This window comes from Phasianus colchicus, chromosome 2 (genome assembly GCF_987193195.1).
Source record: "Phasianus colchicus chromosome 2, bPhaCol1.hap1.1, whole genome shotgun sequence".
Classification (NCBI taxonomy): domain Eukaryota; kingdom Metazoa; phylum Chordata; class Aves; order Galliformes; family Phasianidae; genus Phasianus; species Phasianus colchicus.
Genome location: NC_143437.1, coordinates 6016859 through 6040055, shown reverse-complemented (window position 1 = coordinate 6040055; position 23197 = coordinate 6016859). Strand labels below are relative to the sequence as shown.

At 38.4% G+C, this 23197-nt stretch overlaps 1 protein-coding gene across 4 annotated transcripts in view; it reads left to right on the top strand.

Moving 5' to 3' along the window:
• KIF16B (kinesin family member 16B) overlaps positions 1–23197 on the top strand; it is a 138420-nt gene that overhangs the window by 7289 nt on the left and 107934 nt on the right. For all 4 annotated transcript variants that reach the window (XR_016463840.1, XM_090134645.1, XM_031603314.2 and 1 more), the window contains exons 2-10: positions 5915–5984; positions 6923–7036; positions 11228–11344; positions 14919–15016; positions 15490–15599; positions 16225–16367; positions 17234–17402; positions 17643–17774; positions 20541–20716. Coding sequence is in view for 3 of the 4 variants with exons in the window: in XM_090134645.1 (XP_089990771.1) it covers positions 5915–5984; positions 6923–7036; positions 11228–11344; positions 14919–15016; positions 15490–15599; positions 16225–16367; positions 17234–17402; positions 17643–17774; positions 20541–20716 (1129 nt within the window). In the remaining variant the exon portion in view is untranslated. The remainder of the gene's footprint in view (positions 1–5914; positions 5985–6922; positions 7037–11227; positions 11345–14918; positions 15017–15489; positions 15600–16224; positions 16368–17233; positions 17403–17642; positions 17775–20540; positions 20717–23197) is intronic.

Genomic DNA, 23197 nt, shown 5'->3' with positions numbered 1-23197 from the left:
TTCGGGTTATTATGTGATCATTGACCTCAGATATGTGGAAACAGTAACTTCTTTTTTCTTTTTTAAACAAGCTGTTACTAATGATTCAAACTTTGCATCTGTGGATACTGACTAGGCCTGAGTTGGTGGGAGGTCAGTTCTATCTGTAATGCAGTTAAAAAGACACACTTAAAAAGCAGGTCAGGTACATGATTTAATGCAGTGACCAGACTGTATTACCATGAGCGTGCATAATGTTCCAAGAAAAGCTGGTTATCATTTGACATAAGACAGCACAAGGACACCGTGCGTTCATTTCCAGGAGAGCCGTACTGCGGGAGATTGAACTGCTGCATTTCAGTATTGTTGGTGAAATTTATTGTTATGACTAAAAGCATTTAATCTACATTGTCCTTCATATAAGAAGTGAAATGTTGTGTACTGGTCTGTAAACTAAGGGATCAGTTCTGTTTCATGAGATGTAAGTATTTTCCCTGTTTCCGCATTCTCTGTCACTTAAGTTTATTGTTCTGGTTTCACCTGCTTTGTGAAACATTTGGAGTGGCAGAACTCTCATTTAGTGATTTGCATAGTTTGCTGACTTCTTATCAACTGCTATCAAAGAAGGGAATGAACCTATCGCTGTAAGCCAGCAGTCCACACTAGCAAAATATAAAGATTGCATTGATCACGCAACAAATGGGCATCGTGATAGAACTGTTCTTTTGAAGCCATAGGTATGTGCACCATGTCCTTCTCTTCATGAGACACAATCACAGTCATGCCATTGGAGGCTATTTCTTCTTACCTAAAATCTTAGGATTGAATCCGACTGACTGACTTGCTCAGATTTTAATTCTCAACAAACTCATTGAGAGTTTTTAAATTGATGATTGGGGAAAAGTGTCTTTGACCCAAGTAGTGCTGAAGGTGTTTTGTCTGTGAACTATTTTTCTTTCTTTTTAATGTGAACCTGTGTGTGTTTAAAACAATAAACTGCCTTTTAAAGATGCACCTTGTAAGAACGTTTCAGTAAGCACTGAAGAAGTTAATAACAGAAAACCCCTGAGAGCAGAAAGAAAATTAGGAATTTTGTGGCATTTTTGATACTATCCTATCAACTTTACTTTTCCTGTGGTTTAAGAGGGTAACAAAACCATTCTCAGGTAGTGGGGGTTTTGGTTTGACATTTTAAAGCGTGGGGTTGAATTGAATGTTTCTGTTTTAGGAGCCACTCAAACGAAGGGAAGTGCTTTTGGGCTGTGTGATTCAATGAGACATGAGGGCATGCAAGGTACAGTTACTGTTACCAAGCTGACAAGAAGAAGCCAAGTTCTTTTTGTGACACATTGTGTTTGTTTTTTGTAGTTAAATCTACCTTGAATTCTCCTGATCATTAAGCAGCCCTCATGCTTTCACATTTTGACCCCAGAAATACACCTGCATAGTGAACAGAGTGATAAAATAGGAAATCTGTAACATTGTGCCCAAAGTGTAAATATAAGAAAAAAAGGAAAGAAAAGCCACTGAGCGTGGTTGAGTTGCTTTAACAAGTTCTCAAACTCTGTTTTTCAGTAGTTGAAACACAAAATCACACATCTGCTCTTCAGTAAAACCCTTTTCAGCAGGTAGTCCATTAGATGTCTACATTGAATTTCCAAGAGTGTATTCTTTTGGGCCTCTTTTTGGTTCGTCATAGAGATGCTCAGCAGCAGTTTGGGAAGTACCTGCATCTGTACAGACTTGGAGGTGTGCTGAAGTGGTCCAAAGGAAACACTGTATTTGGGAAAATTGCTGGCACTTCTGGTTCTGTGTTTTTTGATTTTCCCCTCCCACCCCATGGCTAAAATGCATTGTGTTTCTTTCTGTTCTTTTCCTCAGAGTCACCTCTGACAGATGCTATGGTAACCACAGCAGATTAGTGTGGTATCAATATCATGATTTTCTGATGAGATAAGCTGTAGTAAATGCTCTAATGTCTGAATAGTGCAGACCAGGCTAATAAAAACTTCAACTGGAGAACCTTAAAGATGAACTTGGAAGAAGACCAAACACGTTTTGCTTCTTTGTAATGCTTCCCTTTTTCATTTATATACAAGATAACAGTGCTTTTCCACATTCCACTCCTTTTTTTCCATGGGAGGATCTTCAGGAAGCCCTGTGGAGGACAAGATAAATGATGTAAAGCAAGGAGGTCATTGAAAGTTGCCTTGAAATGTGGAGATACTGCCTGCTTTTTACTTGGATTAGATACACATGGAGGTGCAAAACTTGTCTTTGCCCCGACAGTAGGTGGGAAATGTAAGGGAAGGAGAGAGAAAGTTGACTTGGAGGCATCTACATGATGTTTTCTGTTCAAGAAGTAATTGATCATCTCTCTCAGACATATTTTGGGGTGGTTCTGTTTGTAGCCAGAGTTGGACTCTAAGGTCTTTGTATGTTCCTTCTTACTTGGGATATTCTGTGGTTCTTCCATGAAACTACTGCAGAATCACCTTGAATTGAGGCAGTTCTTACTCATTTGCATCCTCTTGGACAAAGTTTAGTAACTTCTCTTTAGTACAAATGAACTGTTTATCAGATTATCCTGTTACAAGAGAAGTATGCTAGTTCTTTTAAGCATATCTTGGTACTGGTATTTAGCAGTAGCAGAGTGTTTGTGTGGCGCTGGGCTGATGAATTTCCTGGTATTTATGCCAAGGAGCTTGCCTGCTGGATCACACTGCGGTTTGGTTGAAAGCCAAGGGATCATGGGTTATAAATTTCATTCCCTTGTGATCCTGGAAGTCCACGTGGTGCATGAAACAAAGGCAAAGAAAGCCTGCGGGCTACCCTGAAGCAGGTCAGGCTTCAGGGGAATCAAATTCTCTTAAACTGTCAAAGCATTAATTGTGAACTGATTTTGGCAGCCGGCCCTTTGTTGTGGCTTGGTTAAGGAGAGGGTGCACTTTCTGGGGCAGTGTTCTTGTTTTGTGGCTGGCATCTCCGGGCAGAGCTGGCTGCAGTTGGGGTCTTCCAGCCCTGGATGCTTTTGGGAGTGTTTCTAGAACTGCAATAGAGCTGCTTGCAGTCCAAACATTTAATGGTGGTAGAACTTGCAGTCACAACTTTCTGAAGAGAGTTGAGTTCCCTTGTGAACTGCATAAAATGATTGCCTGGAAGTGATTGCCTTTGTGCAAGCAATTGTTTTTTTTATGGGATCCTCTCAAGCTCTTTATGTGTACGATAAACTGTGCTCATCCATCTGATATGAAAGTGAAGCTTTAGTATCTGATTTTAATGCTTTCTTCTGTCAGTTCTTCCTTCTTCTTTCAGGTTGCCCCATTGATTCTGATCAGAGTATTCCTGTTTCGTATTGTTCCTGCTTTCCACCTTCCCCTACAAAAATGAAAATCCTAACATGTTTTTTTCCTTTTAAAATTCTTTTTGTTGTCTGGTCCTTTCTGTTTTTTTCTTTGCTTTGGAACCCTTAGTTTTTAAAAACATATCAGTGTTCATGATTTGAGGCTTCTCAGAAGGTAGGGCTGTCCATGGGTGGGTATTAGCCTTTAAACACTTTGTACCACTTTTTCACTATTGAGTAGCATTGGGTTTTGTGCTGTGGAGAACTGACTGGGTCCAGGACAGAAAGCAGAAACCCCATTTATTGTTTCCCCTTGTCTAAAGCATGACGGAGCTCAGATAGGAGGCAGTGTTTTAGGCACAAACTTCTTCCCACTTGGAGTTCTTCCAAACTTCCTACAGGAACATGCTTACAAAGTTGTTTGAATCGTTTTCATAAGCTGGGCCATTTAATTGGGCTAAGTTGCTCATTACACCTTCTGTAAGCGATTAGTGACAAGTAGAGGCTGTTCAGTGGGTGGGGTGAGTGGTATCAGGCTGCATTGCTACCATAACAAAAGCTGTTTCCTATTAAAAGTACCATTGGAAGCTCCTTTCCCTATTACCTATGCTGGTATTTGATTCTCTTAACCACAGACTTAGAAAAAGATACTGAGGTTGACATGGAAATGACTGAGGCATCACTAAAGGCATGCCTCTGATGTTTTTCTGTGGTAGATCTAAATTCACTTGTGTAATTATAGCTGCAATTATTACAATTATATATTTTATTAGCTTAGAAAATAACTTAATGTGTTGATATTTAAGTAAGCACTTTTATTCGCTTAATATTTATTCATGAATGTAGATATTAAAAATGGCTTTTGCTTTTCTTAAGAATTTCTGCCGGAAAACTGTTTGTGGGTACAGGTGTTTGTGGGTTCAGGGTGACAGTGCAGTCAGCTGATGGATGTGGGAGAATCAGGTGCTCTGGTGGCAAGGAAAATGTCACAACAAAAAGCTTCAGCTCAGGGAGGTGATTGTCCCCCTACTCGGCTCTTGTGAGGCCCCATCTGCAGTGCTTTGTCCAGGTCTGGGGCCCCCAGCACAGGAAGGATGTGGAGCAGTTAGAGCAGGTCCAGAAGAGGGCACTAAGATGATCAGAGAGCTGGAGCACCTCTCCTGTGAGGAAAGGTTGAAGGAACTTGTATTGTTTAGCTTGGAGAAGAGAAACCTGCGGGGTAACCTCATTGTGGCCTTCAGTGCTTGAAGGGAGCATATAAACAGGAGGGGGAATGGCTGTTTGTGAGGGTGGATGGTGATAGGACAAGGGGGAATTGTCTTAAACTGAGACAGGGGAGGTTTAGGTTAGATATTAGGAGGAAGTTTTCCACCCAGAGGGTGGTGATGCACTGGAACAGGCTGCCCAAGGAGGCTGTGGATGCCCCATCCCTGGAGGCATTCAAGGCCAGGCTGGATGTGGCTCTGGGCAGCCTGGTCTGCTGGTTGGCGACCTGCACATAGCAGGGGGTTGGACCTAGTTGATCATTGTGGTCCTTTCCAACCCAGGCCATTCTGTGATTGTATGATTTCCATTCCATTTGGTGTAAGTGTGTATCCAGTAGTTTCTGAGGTACCGTGCAGTATGGTAAAGCTCGTGTTAGTGTTTTAAAGTCCTCTGCTTCCTGCTTCCTTTTGTACCAGTCAGCCCTATGTGTTTGTCAGATGATGTTGGAGTAGAAGTGTCTGTTAGCATTTGGAGAGCCAGGTTATGCATGATGTGATACGTAGCGGTCTTTCACTTTTTGTTCCTGTTCTTTTTGTATGTGTGCAGGAAATACGCTCAAGGCTATCATTCAAGTGCAGCCTGTGCTGCTACTTTGATTAGGTACGAGAAAATCCCATCTCTAGCAAGCAAATGAAGATGTGCAGGTGTTAGACGCTGAGCTAACATTTCTTACGATGCTTTTGAAAACAAACACTTGTGAGACACGTGTGCATGCGTGACAACACTGCTGTGGAAGAGGGCCGTGTTTCTTTCTGAGGTCACTGTGTTCTGGGAGGCAGCAATCTCGTGCAGCAAACCCTTGGTAGCAGAGCCTCCCACCTGTGCTGCCAAGCATCACATTCCCAAAACACCGTGGGTACCCGACTTCTAAGTGAGCTTAAAACATGAGCGTGTTGTGGGTGTAAGACTGAGTCCCTGCTACCTAGGCCATATGGATGAGCACTGCTACTAATAGGGGGGTGGTTACAGCTAAGGTTCATCTTTCAGTGTTCTGTTTTGAAACTCTTCAGAGCCACTTAATTGACTTCACTGGGCTTTGGATCTTCAAATTAAGAACCCACTACTTAGCTGACTCGCAGAGTCAAACTTCTGAAGCAGTTTTCCCCAAGCTGCCTCTCTGCTTCTAGATGAAGGGATCTGGATTTGGAGGCAAGCCCAAGTACTTCAAATATATCCCACAGCAATAAATAAACATTTCTCATAGCATTTAAAAATGGATTCACTTGATTAATTGACTGTGGCAAGTAACTTATTGAATGAAAATGTGACTGTGGATGATCATGATATGTTTTCTTTAATGTACTCAAGCTTTGCTTGTATTTTCAGGGAGAAAGATCTCAATGCGAAGTTTATTATTTCCATGGAGAAAAATAAAACGACAATCACAAACTTGAAGGTGAGTAAATAATTTAAAGAGGGAAATGTTAACTAAATAGCTGCCAAAAGATGACTGCATGAAATAGTGGTGCTTACTACATTATGGAGAACAGCCCTTAAGTTTTGAATTTTGAAATAATCCTTAGGGGTCAACATATGACTTGCTGCACTGCAGCTTTTTGATAACCAGTCTGCAAGCTGTATCTCTTAGGTTTATTGCCATGAATGTTACTTAGCTGAAAGATGAAAACCTAAAGTAGAAGAGAATTACATGCCCAGTAGCTATTAAACTTTCAGTTTATCTGTAGAAGGAGTCTCCTGGAATTCCCATGTAAACGAACTAAATGCAAAGTACCCATCACTTGCTATAATATTTTGATTTTATATTTTAACATTTCTCTTGCCAAGAGAAATCATGCAAAGCAAATAGATTTTTGCAAGATAGTTTCCAATGACAAATATACAAAAGGGAATTTCAGTGCAGTTTGTTGAGACAGATGGATTCGGGTGGCAGTGATTATTGCTGAAGTGCATCACTAACTGTCATGTCTTGAGAAAATGATAGCATAAGCAACAGGTATGTAGTGCTGTTTTAATGAGGGCTCTGTATTGAAATGCTGATCACGGTGCAAAGGTCTCTGGCTTAATTATATTAATTATAAGTGTAGGAAGATCCCTTAGTATAATCTGGCTAAGCATAAGAATTGTGACAAGAATATACTGTTACAGCAGTAAGCTAAAATCCAAAGGATTCCTATTATATTCCTATAATGTGACAATCCTTACTTCTGAGCTGTGTATGTTTTTTCACTGCTGTAGAATAAGAGGCTAGCCTTCATCGCAGATGTCTTGTTGTATAGCCTGAAGTTGCATTTGCATTCAGATTAGTTGTTAAAAAATGTTTTTAATTATGTCATCAGCATGTATTGTACCAGTTCATTTTCTTTTCTTTTATAGATACCAGAGGGTGGTACTGGCGATACAGGAAGAGAGAGAACTAAGACCTTTACCTATGATTTTTCCTATTTCTCTGCAGACAGTAAAAGTCCCAACTTTGTTTGTCAAGAAACGGTAAGATTTCTAGATGTTAAAAAGAAGTTGGTTTCTTCTTCCCTCCCCCACCCCACTCTGTCTCTGTGGGAAAAGCATTATTGAAACTTCTTTCTGCTGGAAGTGCTTCCCTCGTAATTTAGAAATTCCCTAGGTGACTGGGAGTTTGAATGTTTTCTTTTCCTTTCCTTTCTTTTCTTTTTTTATTTTATTTTATTTTATTTTTAACTTTTTAAATATGGTTAAATGCTGTGTTTTCTAATACAGCAGGCTAAATGCCTTCTCTTGTCTGGTTTGTCTTGTAAGGTCAAGCTAGACATCTTCTCTGAGCTGCTTTGTGAAAGGAGGCATTAGATTTGTTTTGGAAAAGCTTTTTGAAAAAAAAACACTTTAGAGAAGCAAGCATATATCTTTAATTCAGTTAGACAGAAACATTCTTTGCTAGTTGAAATGTTCTTTTTTTTTTTTTCCCAAAAAGATTTGATACACACTGAGGGACCTGCTTGTCATAGTTTCTTCCTGCTTGTCCCTTGAGTATTCAGCTTAGGAAAGGACAAAAGTGCCTTTCTTCCTGCACATACAGAATAGAAAATCTAACTTTGAACGATGGGCACAGGTTAGAAGAACAGGTTGGCTCACCCTGATCTAGCATTTCACATGGACATGGATCCTCTTTATTATTTCACATTCCCAAATAAATTTATTGAGTGAATGTCAAGCGTTTGGTTATTATTATCTTCTCTTTTGGTTTGTGGAATGTGGAAATATAAGCTGAAAATCTGAATCCTTCTTTCCCCATAAGGTAATGTAAGGGTTTGCTGCTGAATATGCTGTAAGTCAGATGATATATACCTTTTTGGTTTCTGTCTTATCTATTCTGTAAATCCCAAATTCAGGGATATTGGTGTGGCTAATCCTAAAAAGCCTCAGAACAGTACTAAGAAGAGGAAATCAAAAGTTGAAGACAATTTAAAATATTTAAAAGAACAGTGACTAAACTGCTTGATTAGTAATTTATATTTGACATTTCTCTTCAGGCATTAGCATAAGAGGAGATGATCATATTTCCAGAATCTTCTTTATTTCATAAAGTTACAAACTCAGTGGTGCATGATCTGGACATTTGAACACTTTCTTAAACTTTATTAAGTAACAGTTTTTGCTATATTCTCTGAAATATCAAGCAGAAGAATTTATTTGAAATTGATGTAAAAGTATCTTAATTGCTTTAGCACTGCTGGACATTTGAGAAACATGTTTGAGTGCAACAACTGGAACTCAGGTTTGTAGTGAGAAGTTTAGTAACTTAAGGAAAAATCTACCTATGTAGGAATCGTTGCAGCAGCCTTGAGCAATGATTATTTTAAGGTCTGTGAGCTTTATGGTGCATAGTAGTAGGATGCTAAAATAAATCCTAAACACAGCCTAGATGTCCACGTTCAGTATTCTGCTGTTACAGTGTGTCCCATGATGGCAGGCTCTGCCTCCTTGGTCCTTACTGGCAAGGATAACTTCTGTTATTCAGTCTCAAAGAAGTTGTCATCCTATATCAAACACGGTAATTATAATGTGTGAAAACAAAAGAAATGTTTGAACAATGGAAGTGCATTTTTTTAAAACAAAAGCTGCACAAGCTATTGTTTTGGTTGTGTGATTCATTCCACATTTAATAGGAAGGCTTTGTAGTTAAGCTCTTATCGAGTTGCTGCAGAGTTTCCAGTTTACTGCACCAGTGGCACAGAAGAAGGGCGCTTTCGTTCATGTTCATTTTGCCTGGAATAAAATTGATCTTGACTGTTGGTAGTGTGCTTTGTTTGTGACTGTTGTGTTTTTCCATTTGAACGGCAGAGAAATAATACATGAAATTCTGTCTAATATGACATGCTCCATTAATATGCCTTGTAGATGTAAAGTATGCTTTCGTATTCAAAAATTAGAGTGGGAGTGGCAATCTGCCATCCAGCCACTTAGTTTGTATTCACATGGGAGGAACAAATAGAATTTTGATGAGCTTACTGACCTTTTGTGACAAAACACTATTGCAGTCATTTGTCCTGAAGAAATTAAATCCTAATGGTGTATTTCCTTCTAACCTGTGCGTTAAGTCTGTGTTCAGACCATGCTGCTGTAACTGGCTGCCCGATGTACTGCCCCAAATTGCTGAGCAAGGTATACACAGATTCTTAACAGGGAAAATACATAAAGCTGAGCAGACACACGTGGCTCCCATTTAATATCGTGTAGAATGACGAGAAAGAAGAAAGAACTCAAGTTATGGCCTCAAGCTGGACCAGGGGAGATTCAGGTCAGATGTTAGGAAAAAATTCTTCTCTGAAAGAATGGTCAGGTACTGGAATGGGCTGCCCAGCAAGATGGTGGTGTCACTATCCCTTGAGGTGTTCAAGGAATGTGTAGTGCAACATCTAAGGGACATGGTTTAGTGGGGAACATTGGTGGCAGATGGATGGCAATTCTATAATTGTACTGGAAACCTTTTTCAGTGTGGTGAGAAAAAGGAAGGGAGGCTTTTTCTTACAATGCAGCAAGGAACAAATGCTCATTTTCTGGGTTGGCATGGATAAGAATAGTGCAATACATCTTTATGAAGCCCGGTGTTGAGGAAAGCCCACATACATCATGAAGGGGGAAAGAAATAAACAACATTTGAATTTTTGCTGTGAGTAAAAGATGCATAGGGAAAACTATTCTGTGGGAGTAATGATATTATGCTTTTGTGACCACAGGAAGACAGTTAATGGTAGCCTGTGCATCCTGGAGGGCTTATGGCTCAGTCCTGAAATGGCTGCAGGATGTAAATGCAGGTGGGAATTTCAGCAGAGCTGCAGTCAAAACAGTAATGCGTAAAGGCTTAATCCAGCTGGTGACAAAAAAATGGCTATAGAGAAAAGGATGAAAGGGAAAAATCAATGTAGCAGGAACACAGGAGAGAGAACTGTACTGAGCTGTTGCTTCTCAGATGGCAAGAGAAAGGGAAATTGTGCTTTGGCTGATCCTTTTACCCTTGCTATTAGACAAGTATTACTGATTACAACATTGTAGCTTCTTTGCTCAAGGGAAGATCAAGTTAAGTATTACATAGGCTGGCTTGCAACTCAGCATCAATGATTAAGGAATTACTCAGAGCTCCTCCATGAGGAGTGGCACGATCACAGTGAAGGTATGTGCATGTGCCATTCAGTGTTAATAATGACGTGTACACCTTGATTAATTCAAACCACGTGTATGGAGAAGTGACAGCCAAATCATATGAAACATCTGTGAGATTTTTCTGAAATTCATTTATGGGTTGGGAGATCCATATTAATGTTTTCATTGAGAGAAAAATCTCACCACGTGTTACTTGGGCCAGTGAGGGTATGGGTGGAAGTGAAGGGTAATGTTAATGAGTGGTCAGGAACCTGGGGGGGAAAGCTGAAGGCAGTGCTGCAGACAAAGGTGTTGAAGGCACCTGGTGAGAGCTGAATTAGCAGGTGAGAATGGACCACCTATATTGTGTGAAGTGATAGAACCATAGAATCCATAGAATGGCCTGGGTTGAAAAGGACCACATCTAGTTTCAACCCCCTGCTATGTGCAGGGTTGTCAACTACCAGACCAGGCTGCCCAGAGCCACATCCAGTTTCTGAGACAAATGTTTATATTAAAAGGGAAGGGGCTAGCAGAGAAAAGAGGATCACTTAATATTGTAGAAAACGTGGCCATGTTTGCTTAGGAAGTAATAATTCTTAAAAGCTACTTTTAGAATAACAGGGCCATTTTCTTTATTGACTTGGTTAAATTGTGCAAAAAAACCCACCATGGAGAAGTGCTAACAGGATTGATGAACACCTCTTTTTGAGACCAAGGCAATATTTGCAGAGCACAGAGAGTTGGCAAAGATGCAAAAAATAAACGGATATTAACAGTAAGGAAAAGTGAAAGACATATCTGAGATGACAAAGAGGGAATAGTGTTTATTTTTTTGTACTTCTGCAAGTCAAGTAGATCTCTGAGAGGAAAAGAAGTAGGAAATACAGTGCTGCATGGCTGTAAACTAAACACAATAGTAACATTTAGCAGTTTGTTTAGAAGTACTTCTTTTCTGTCATAGAGTAAATATTGATGCCAACGGCTTATTACATGGTAGCTTACTGTGATTGTTTAATATTTGTTGTGCTGGACTGACAACAAAAAATAATTCTTTGTTTTTAGGTTTTCAAAAATCTTGGTACAGATGTGCTTAAATCTGCTTTTGAAGGTTATAATGCTTGTGTTTTTGCATATGGACAGACTGGATCTGGGAAGTCCTACACCATGATGGGAAATGCGGTATGTGGTATTTTGCAAATGTGCATTTTTGCTCTGTAGCAGTGCTTTGAAGATATGCATGTGTTTGTTAGTGCTGTCACCTATCCTCTTTGTCTATTATTGATTTCCCTTGCATCACAACTTCTAGTAGTACTAAGAGGTTTTAGAAGCTCTTGTTTCTTCTCTGGGTAAATATTTACCCCTGCAAGAAGTGTCTTTAAGGGATGCTCTGTTACACTGAACAAAAAGCAATCATTTTCACTGTGTGATAGAACCAAATGTTTCAAATGTTACCACTGATTTTCCATGTTAGACTTGAAGCAAAAAAAAGAAGGTGCATTTTAAGTACATAAATGATCAATTTTCTTCTGAAGAAATCTCATTTTTAGACTACTTTTGAAGGGTTAGAAGATTGAAACAGATCCTTGACCCCTGCTCAGAAAAGGCTATCAAGTGTGGAGTAGGGACTGGGGTAAGAGTAGCTAAATGTAAGTTTCAATAGGTAGATGATGCTGACTTTGAGTTTAAGGATTTCAGCTTTCTTAGCACTGCAGTGAAGACTCTGAAAAAGAGGGCAGATGTGATAGGAAGTGCACATGGCAATCTGTGAGTGAGGAGCAAGAGTAGTTTCTTGCAGCTACCTCCACAATGGCTCAAGGACAAGCACAGAAAGCCTTGGCAAAGCTGTTGGGAGTGGAGCAGTATGAGGGGCTGATGAACGCTGTTTGCAAGGCAGCCTTTACAAGTTTAATTCCCCTTTAATCCTTGGGAAAAAATACTTTTGCTCCCAGCAGAATTGAAAAGGGGAATATTGCCACTTGTCCTTCATTAGCTCACTCTTTGGAAATGCCACCTTGCACCTCCTTGAGTTTAGGAGAGTAAATTAGCTTTAAATCTTTTTCTTTCAGTTGTCAAAGAATAAGTGGCTTCACTATGGTAAGCAAAATAGGCTTTTGTAACCAGAAAAGATCTTATGACCTAGATGTGGATTTCTATTTTGGAAATTTATATGTGACATTTTTATGAGACTGCCTGACTATATGTAATGACCATAATCATCAAGACATGTTGCAAATGAATAGGTGCTGAAGTTTGTTTGACACTATTCGATAATAAAGGTCTAATCTTCTTGCCATGATACATAAATACTTTAATCTGGTTTTGTACAGTGTGTGTATAAAATACACTCAGCTGCCAAGTTAAATGCTTTAAAATTGATGGCCCTGTCAGAGACGCTGCGGTGCTGTAAGAAAACTTGAATTGGAAATAAATTTTCTTTTTCCCACTTCTCCTTAACAAATATGAATTCTACTTTCCTTTTTCTTTAAATGTATGCTGTTCTTGGCTTTGGAAGGCTGCTTCTTTAACAGTGTGTGCCACAACTATTTCAAGAAGTCCGTGGACCAGTTAGAAGTCTTGAGCAGGGATACTGGAGTGGTTGGAGGTCTATAAAATATGTTCTATCAGGAAAGTCTGACCTGTGTATGCTGAGAAAGGAAGACTGTGGAGCAATAGAAGTCTTCCAAGATGTGAAAGGCTACTGCAGAAAGGAAGGGAATCATTTTTGTTATTTTTATTTTTTCCCCTGTTAGGTAGATGGACAAGCAGCAGAATGTTTAAATTACAGTAAAGAGGTTTCTGGTTAGATAACACAGGAGGAAAACAAGCTTTTAATGAGAGGAGTAGGCTCTGCAGTGGACTACTTATTTTGGTTCTATAAACTTTAACTATGAGAAATTCTATAACGCTCCTCTCCCCCCCAAAAAAAAGATAGAGATGATAAGATACACTTGATCCTACTTTGGAGCAGTAAGGGATGAAAAGGGAGGAAATGTTTAATTTTAGTTTCTAATAAAGAATGTATGTTCTGTAAGATGTACATTTCAGTGACAAAGTGTACTGGGGAGTATGTGCTCTTACTTCCTCATCACTATCCTGCCGTAGCTGAAGTTATTCAATTAGAGTAATATTTTCTATTTTAAGACTCTCCTTGCAACTACTGAATTGTGTCAGTAACTAATGGCTTGCCTAAAGCCTTTCATGGTTTTTTTTTTTTTTTTCCTTAAACTGTAATTAAAACTATTCAGTTGTTTCCAAGCATGAGATGAAAGAAAGTTCTTTTAATTTCCTCTGTTCTTAAAAAAAAAAAAAAAAAAAAAAAAAAAAAAAATTCTAACACTGGGCTCTGGAAAATAATGGAAGAAGATGCTCCTGTGTTGCCAAAGGCAACCCTCAAAATAAGCATTATTAACTTGTAAGTTTCTCCCTTTATCTGAGGGCTGTTTTATTCTGATTTGTTTGTTACAAACCAAGGTGCAGTCAGGAGAAGGTCTAGATATGCTTGAAGGAGAGAGTAGATAATTATTTGGAAGAATGAAGCCCAGCTTAGGAAGGACAAACTGGCTGTCATTAAAATATTGGAGAAGGAAGCTAGGAAGAGGGGAAAATGGGGAGAGAGCATGCAGGTGTGCAGTGATCTAAAATAACAGGATTGAGACTGGGTGAAGAACCAGGTAGGAATACTGTCTGCACCAAGGAAATAAGGTGAGGAGCTCTGTGATGGCACCTGGGAGAAAGCTGAGAGAACAGAGAAGCTGAAGAATGAGAAAAGATGGGAGCAGTGTGGAAGCAGGCTGGAGTGACTTTGGAATGGGGGCAGAACAGAAGAGAAATCTTTGCCTGTGCAGTGCCTGTCTTGCCAGAGTCTGGTGCAGATGAGTCTGCTGTGGGTGTGTTTTCTGCAGTCAGATATCTTTAGAATCCCACTGGGAAAATTTTCTTGGATGCCTGGAGTGCCTGGGTTTTTTTCACGCTGAATGTTTGTTCTAGTTTGTCCTGATTTGCCTTCTTTCTAATTACAAGGCTACTAACTCTAATGAAGATCATTTCTTGCCTTGGCAGTACACAGAATTAGAATTAGTCCGTTGCATCAAGTCTATGCTTTTTTGGACTGGAGGCAAATTGTAGCTGACAGACTGTTTTGTAAGCTATTCTGCTTTAGCAGCTCTGAGCCCAAAGCTCATCTGTATGCATGTCCTCTGCCTTTGTTCACTCATTTTGGCTCTGGAGGAGTGTGAGCCTCTGCCTTTGTGGCAGGAAGGTGGGGAGCTCAGCAGGTAGGTAGGTGCTGATCTACCTGCCGAAACCAGCCCTCCATGGGAGCATGGCAGCTGGGATCAGAGCTGTGTGGTTCTCCTTCACCCCTCTGCTGCTGGGGAAGCCTTGGCTTTGGTTGGGAAAGACGTTCACTGCAGATGTCTGTCACGTCCATAGTGTAAGTGAGGTAGATGGAGGAATTAGACAGTTCTTACGTTGCTCTGGGGAGCCAGTTCTGCCTTAAGTAGCTGGAGATATTGAAACCAAGTGAGAGACATGACACATAACCCAACAATAAAGAATTGGAGTTAGGATGTATGTTTCTATATACATAAGAATTAAAGTGGCAAGATGAATAGAGTAAAATGAAGGGCAGGAGAAGGTTTGATTCCTCCCACTGCTGATAATGGGTGTGAACCAATTGATTTGAGATTTTATTTTTCGAAATGTATTTTACATGCGTATGCAGCCTTGGGAATAAGAATTGTTGTTGTTGCAGGGTGATGCTGGCTTAATACCTCGGATTTGTGAAGGGTTGTTCAGCAAAATAAGTGAAAAAACAAAACGGAATGAGGCATCCTTTCGAACAGAAGTCAGGTAGGTCTTGGCATGCTACTAGTTTGCTATTTTATCATACTTGTTTCAGTTCCTGCAACCGTGTTTCACTTATCTCTGAGAAAGGCCAGTTTTTAAGATAACTTTTCATGCTTGGCCTCAGTCCTATAATTGATTTTTGTTGGCAGTCGCAGTCAAAAGGTGCAATACTTCTAAATCTGATCCAACAACTCTGTATTTTGTTTTATTTGGCTGATGATCCTTTACTATTGGAAGGCATCTTTCTTATTTTACTATTTATTTAAGGCTGACATTAGGTGCTTTTGATCTTGCTAATGTCTGCTCCCTTTAGATTTCTTGTTTTTTTCCCTCAAGGCTGCAGCAGTCATTACTACCTTAAGCCAACTTTGGTTTTGCTTCCCCAGGCATTTCATCTTTCAAACTATCTGAATATGCCTTTCATTTTCTTACTGAATCTTCATTCAGCCAGTGGTTTTTCTGGCCTTTACTTTCAGCTATTTGGAAATTTATAATGAACGTGTGAGAGATCTTCTCAGGAGGAAGTCATCAAAAACGAATAATTTACGAATCCGAGAGCATCCAAAAGAGGGACCGTATGTTGAAGGTAGAAAGACTTTAAACATTTTGCATTGGATATTTTATTACCTTTGTATATTTTAAAGTGTTAGATCTAATTGCTTGGGTTTTTTTTTTTTTTTTTTCCTTTGAAATAAAGATGGTGGTGGATATAGAACTCTCATTTGCTATAAAAGCACTAAATGTGAATAGCCTCATTTTCTAGTTCTACTTGCTTTCTCAGTTCTAAGATTACTATACTTAAATACAGTTTATCTGTTAAGTGAAACAGATTTCAATATTAAGAAATGCAATTTTAAGAATTCATTGAATATGATTTATAAATCCATAATGTTTCAGATGGAATGAAGTAATCTAGTTGGCTTAATCCATCTTCTGCCACTGGAAGTTCCTGTCTCTTGAGAGATTATACTTATGCACCAAACACTTCAATAAGAATGCGTATTTTCTCTTAATTTACTGTAAACATGTAAGTTTGCAGTTATTCACAGGAAATCTCATTCTTTTCCTTAAGAGTAATAAAAAAAGCACAGCAATAAACACTGCAATTGAAGCATCACTTGGAAGTGATGGTAATTTGAGTCCTTTTGTCGGGGAAAAAAAATAAATCAAGTGCATGAATGGGCATACTGAAACACTGTACCTTTCTTTAGATTTGTCTAAACATTTAGTGCAAAATTATGGTGATGTAGAAGAACTTATGGATGCGGGAAATATAAACAGAACTACAGCTGCAACTGGAATGAATGATGTCAGCAGCAGGTCTCATGCCATTTTCACAATCAATTTCACTCAGGTAAAACCAGCCCTATATTAATGTGTCTACAATAATTCTTATGATAATTAAAAAATACACTTTTCAAATCAGCAAATATGGGTAAATAGTGACTGTATGTTGTCTTCTGGTAGGGAAAGATAGAAGTATGAAAGTGGCATTTTGGCAATTGGAAATACCTTTATCAGTAATTGCCTTCCTTAAAATTAACAATATAATATTATTTAGAATGGCAGTAGATTTTGAGGAAATTCAGGTTGGAAATTTGGGCTAAATCAGTTTAAAAACAAAACAGCAAAATGTCTCTGTGGCTCAAATTATGGGGTAGAAATGTTGTCTGAGTGTTTTGTTACTGACTTTTCCTTTCTTACTCTAAGAAACCTATTTATATTTCTTCATTTACTGGTGGAAGGATTGAACTTGTTTTTTCAGAGCGTAGTAATCTTTTAATTTATTATTATTTTTTTTAATATATGCAGTAAACTCCTAATTGCTACTTTCATAAGGTTTGGAGGTGGGAGGAGAATGTGAGTGTAGGTGTCTGTGTGTGGAAGCTGTAACTTTAAAAGTTAGTTGAAAGGTTAATAATATGAATGAAGCACATACTCACAGTACATCAGGTAAATGCCCACTGACTCAGTTGTTGGGACATGTGCATAAATGGCTTAGAATTGCAAATCTACGATTTCAAAAAGTAACTACTTCTGTGGGAGTTAGAAAAAAAGTCACAATAAATGCTTTTCTTTGACACCCCTAATATGCCTGTCTTCTGATGCCCTGTTATTGTGAGTAAAATTCAATGACATGAATGAGGCGATTCAATTGGATTCAGTAAGATTTCTGAATTTTGTAGCTTAATACTTCTTTTTTTTTTTAATTATTTTTAGGCTAAATTTGATTCTGAAATGCCTTGTGAGACTGTTAGCAAGATTCACTTGGTAGATCTTGCTGGAAGTGAGAGAGCAGATGCCACCGGTGCCACAGGGGTTAGATTAAAGGAAGGTGGGAATATTAACAAATCTCTCGTTACTCTGGGAAATGTCATTTCTGCCTTAGGTAAGTTACTAGATCTTGTGCTTTATGCTGTTGTAGATTTGTTAATTGTTAAATTAGCAAAAGCTAATTTAGAGTTTTTATTTACACAAGTACTGGAGTTAGGAACTAGATGATCTTTAAGGTCTCTTCCAACCAAAGCCACACTATGATTCTATGAAATGGTGACCTAGAATATATTCTGTGTTTGAAAATGAATGAAAATGTATAACTGCTATTTTTTTTTTTGTCCTCACATCACAGCTGATTTATCTCAGGATGCAACAAATCCTCTTTCAAAGAAGAAACAAGTATTTGTGCCTTACAGAGACTCTGTGTTGACTTGGCTGTTAAAAGATAGCCTAGGAGGAAACTCTAAAACTATAATGATTGCCAGTAAGTGTTTTTAAATGACTTTTTTTGCATCCTGAACTATTCATGCTTAATAGGATTAGCTGTAAATATTTAGGTTCCAGATGCTTCATTCAGGCATAGCATTATTTACACATTTTAATTTTTTTCTTTCTTTGTGACTTTTCTAGAAACACTCTATACCTGCACTCTTACAGAGCATCTCTTGAAGCAGTACAACTGTATGTGGTCTCATTATGTACATGGGAACTGTCTAATTTGTTCAGTAATGTCGTGAGCAATGGCAGTTGTGTCTCCAGAATCTAAGAATTTCATTTTTATGTTCAGATCTTTAAGGATTTTAGGATTCTGTGATCTCTTTCTGAATGGATTATGTTTGGTCACAAACGTAACAAGGCTTTCAGATTGTATATGTACAGTTACTAGGCATAACTAAGGGTCATCCAAATGTATGTGCCTAATTGTCTGCATCTGCTCTGACAGTGAGCTCACTGCTATGTTAGTCTATAATACACACACAATGCAATGACAAACTAATCTGACCAGTTAATCTTCAAATAATATCTCCTGTTTGTTCTTGTGATTCATTTACATTCAAGACAGCTCTGATATTCGTGATGAATGCACAAGACTGGATCTAGATGAAGTCTTGTAATTCTCTCTATTTACACCTTTCCTCCACAGGTTGCAGACTTACGTCCTCAGTTTTGTTTTGTTTTCAAAGAAGGGTTTTGTGCATCTAGTCAGTATTAATGTGTGAATCAGTTTACTTTTCCAAAATGTTGTTAGAGTTAGTGGCAGAAACAGCCTGGTCTCTTGACATTCAGTGGGTAAGAATGTCATTTTTTGTTAACATACTTTTTGAGTACAGCATTTTAACTTTGTATAGATTTAATTATTCATGATCAGTCAACCTACAAACTTCTCTTACAGCTTTCTTTTTACCTATAGGAAGCTCTGTAAGGATCACTTGATTTAAAAACCACGTATGGCACGTATTGCAGGTTTTTCAACAAATTGGGATGGGAATCTCATTAAAAAACAACTATTTAAACTACTAAAAAATAGTAATGGAGAGGAGGGAAGAATTTGGGATGTCAGAGGTGTAAGTGTGAAGAAATTTCTCCCCTTTTGAACTGTGATGCAGTTTAATTGAAGGACTCCTTTTTTTTTGAGAAATGGCTGGGCAGGGAAGTCGAGACTGTAAAATGCATTGAACCAAATTCTGGTTCTTCAGTTGCTTTGCTATGGTTGGATTTTCTGAGTTCTTACACTGCAAGATTTTGGGGATATTTCTGGAATTGGTGCCATTTCCTTTGCTGAGACTGCTCACGGTATCAAAAGACGATCATGGGCCAGATGCTGCTTTGTTCTTCTGGCTGTTCTAGCTAACGCTGTTCTAACATCTTCCTTGATGCTTCCTTACAGTTACATGGTTGAGTAACTCAATGTATTCTGTGGTGGGGTGGGTGAAAAGGCTTTAAAAACCCAGTGAGCTTTCAGTGCCTTTACTAATGATTATAGTGCACAGCTGCTTTTTCAGCTACTTTTCCATCTATTAACGATGCATCTGCCAAGCACAGTCCTGATGGTTGATCTCTTCTCCAGCAGTAACTCTACTGATAATGTGGCTGAATTGCCTAACAGAGCCTGACAGGCTGTCCAGATACGTTTGGCATGCCTTTTCTATAACTAAACACTCACGTAAAAAAGCAGGAAGATCATCTCAGGCTCTAGGAAAGGCTCTTATAAAAATATGTCTGATTCTGATATGTCATGTTTCTATAAAATATTGTAGCATCTGTCCAGAAAGAGAATAATTGAGTAGTGGGAGGGAGGCAGTAAATAAAGTAGGAAAGTGAGTAGTGTGAGCTAGAGGAAGTAAAGACTGGTGCCTAGAGCATCTCCCCTAATTCAGACAATCTCTACCATTAAAGGAATATTTAGCATTGTTGGGAGAATGTGGAAGGCCAGAAAATTATGGTTGCTTAATTATTTTTTTCAGGAGTTTTCATCGTCTGGTTCTTTGGGTTTCTTGTTCATTTGCATCATTAGGAAGACTTCTGGTCCCTTGTTTCCAAATGATGGTCTCTTTTTAATTTAGACATCTTACAAATTGTTGAGAAAATTAGCTGAAATATAGCATCAGTACTTTCATTAAAAATCCATTGTGTCTCCTGGTTGAATTGCTTGTAAAAACAGTACGTATTTGTCTTGCTGCCTGAGATAAGGAATATTCTGCTTGCTGCCAGACACCTGCAGCTCAGCAGAACAGATAGTTTTGTAAATGGGTGATAGAAGCTCTTCTTTCGGTTTGTTTTTCATATCTATCTTTTACTTTAATGGTATTTAAGTTACTTTCAAAACTTGGAGCAAAAAGTACTGTGTTTCTACCTGAAATGACTTTTCCACTGGATTATTACATTGATCCTCTATAAAATAGTTGGTGATTTTTTTCCCACTGTTCATGTGCAAATTCACAGGAGCCTGTGAAGTGTTTATGCAGGATATTTATGCTTACCAGTGAGTTGTAAATGTTACATATGTTGACTGAAAGATCGCTTTACAACTCTTGATTGCTGGACTTAATTATTTAAATTACTTAAACACAATTACAGTGTCATGAAGGCAGTAGAACAGAGAATGAAGAACTCAACAAATTGTTGTTGTAGTGGTTATGTATTTCTGTCTCTTCATCCATGTTAACTTTATCAGACTTAAAATATAAACTAGCTTTAATAAATAAAACACATGGTGCTGGATAAACTGTTTCTGATTTCATCTCCTCAGCTATTTCACCTGCTGATGTCAATTATGGAGAAACTTTAAGTACACTTCGCTATGCAAATAGAGCCAAAAACATCATCAACAAGCCTACTATTAATGAAGATCCTAACGTCAAACTGATCCGTGAGCTGAGAGCTGAAATAGCCCGATTAAAAGCCCTGCTTGCTCAAGGGAATCAGGTTAGCTTTACTTGAAATTTATGTGTAATTTTCCTTGAGTTATAACATCTATTTCTAGAATGTAATGAGATAATTATCTTTCATTATATTGATTTGAGTAAACAAGCTCTATGAGGCTATGAATGAATATTATTTTACTGATTGAATCAGTTTCCATATGGCCAGTAGATTACCTCTTTTAACATGAGGGGGAAAAATTATCAATCTCAAGCTTTTAGCTTTCTCTTAATGTAATCAGGCCTTGATTGCAGTTTGCTGGGGGGCAGGTACTCAACTCAGCACAAGGAGACTGAACAGAACATATTTGCTGTGTCTAGCCTGATGGACTGCAGAAGTACTTTAGCTGGTCTCTCAGAAGTAGCAGAAGGCATAAAGTACTTAAGATGACCACGTTCCTGCATTTTTATATTGATGTAGGTTTGGGTAACATGGGTTTTTTTTTTGTGTTGATCTACACAGTATGTTAGAGAGCATGTTGTGTGCTGAACATGCAAAAGTACTTTCAGTTGTGATGGAAGAAAAGGTTTATATTTTTTACTGGCACAGACTGAAAACTCTCTTAGTAAGATTTATGTTTCAGACAGGGGAACTGTTGAGAGGCCCTGCCTCTTTGAGTTGGTAATTCTGTTCTTCCAGAAAATATCAGCTTCTGCCAATGTGTAAATATAATAGAGAGCAAAGAAAATGGGAATGATTATCAATAATCCAAAAGTAATAAAAGCACAATTCTTAGATATTTCTGAGTTTTCTGATTTGGATTGCAAGTAGAACTTGCAAAACTTGATACTGACTGCTTGCTTAACTTTACTGTTTCTATGGCAACAGATGATGGTTATGGTGGTGGTGATTGTGAACACACATGCCATAATTACACCTGTTAGACACAGGAGGTTAAAATGGCCAAGTTAGGCCAGTGGTTAAAAACTGTATGGCTTTTGGGTATCTTTTACTATGAGAAGGGTTTCTCAACTAGATTGTCTGAACAACTGTTGTTTCACTCTAAAGTATGCTAGTTAGGCTTGCACTTCTGGTGTTGGGTCACCAAACTACTTGATTTGAAATGTCAGAAAACTAGGGAACTGGGACTGATCAGAGTGGAAGACTTTATAACAGTAGGAGTGATTGCCAGCACCACCCTGCCCAGTGCAAAGCTTCTGCATACTGGAGAGAATAATCCAGTGTATTTGATTTACTTATGGGGCTGGACAGAACGAAGCATAGTTTCTTTGGAAGTGTTTTATTTTAATTATACAGAATGCTTTAAAAAAAACACCTTCTGTTGTGTCCTCTTCCTGTATTGACCTGCAGAATTTCTCTTTTGCTCAGTGCTATTTCTCTGTCTTTCTCAGTATTGGCTACCCTAAACATTTGCTGCACAGACTCGGTTAAGCTTAATTTCTCCTCTGTTTCCAGGATGATGAAACTGAGCTAACAATAAGGAATGTACAATTGCTCAAGCCATACATCTCTTCTAAATAATGCCACTCGGGGCTGCTAGATTTAATGCCTGACCAAATATGATTTGGGGAGACAACTGAAAGGATACTCTATGATTCTGTGATTCTCTAGATTTATCTCTAGAACTACCTAAGTTTATTTTAGATAGACTGTGCAGTATGAAATGTCAGTGCAGCACAGACCTTTTATTTATGTAAGTTTAGTACTTCAGCTAGATTTCATGCTATAAAACATTTGCTGAAAAAGGGGAATGGAACCCTAATATGAAGCAGTAATAGGTATTGTGGATGGTTGAAGCTGAGCTCTGCTCTGCTACGAACAATTAGAAAACTCCTCTTGGGGCTGAGTTATTGTTGTATTTTTATACTTCTTTTGTATTCTTAGGCAGAGAAAAATGAATGTTTCTTCCCTAGCTTGTCTGATCACTTTGTTTTTAAATATGTTAGCAAGGTAGATATAGCACAGACCCCTTTGAAGGTGTAATGCTTTGTCCTAATTCCAATTTGTAAAACAGTGGATATCACAAAATAAATCTGGTTTGGCTGTAGGATGTGATAGATGGCTGTATGGCAGACAATAGACAATTTGCTTAAGTTAATTGAATTTGTGGTGGTTGGTAAAACAGCAAGTGGTGTTATGTATGCACAATAGAATATAAATCCCTTCATATTTTCTTCTGTGATCTTCCTTTATATTCTGAGAATACTGTATTGCAAATGCTTCTGTAGATCACTGAAGATACTGGTTACTGAAATGCAGTGCTGGATTCAGTGTGGGAGGTCATATAACAATGAGTACTGCTTTTGTGTCTATAGTTTCCTTTTCTAATGCCTATTATCTTATATTCAGTTTGTAATTACAGATAGGCAACACAGATATGCCATACAGCAAAGTTGTTAAGTATTGATGCATAATAGCTTTTCATGTTTAACAGGAATATAGAGTTAAATTTGGGGAATTGTGTGTGTGTTATAACCCTGTCTGGTTTCTGTGTGGGCATGTTTGTGACAACATGTATTCAGA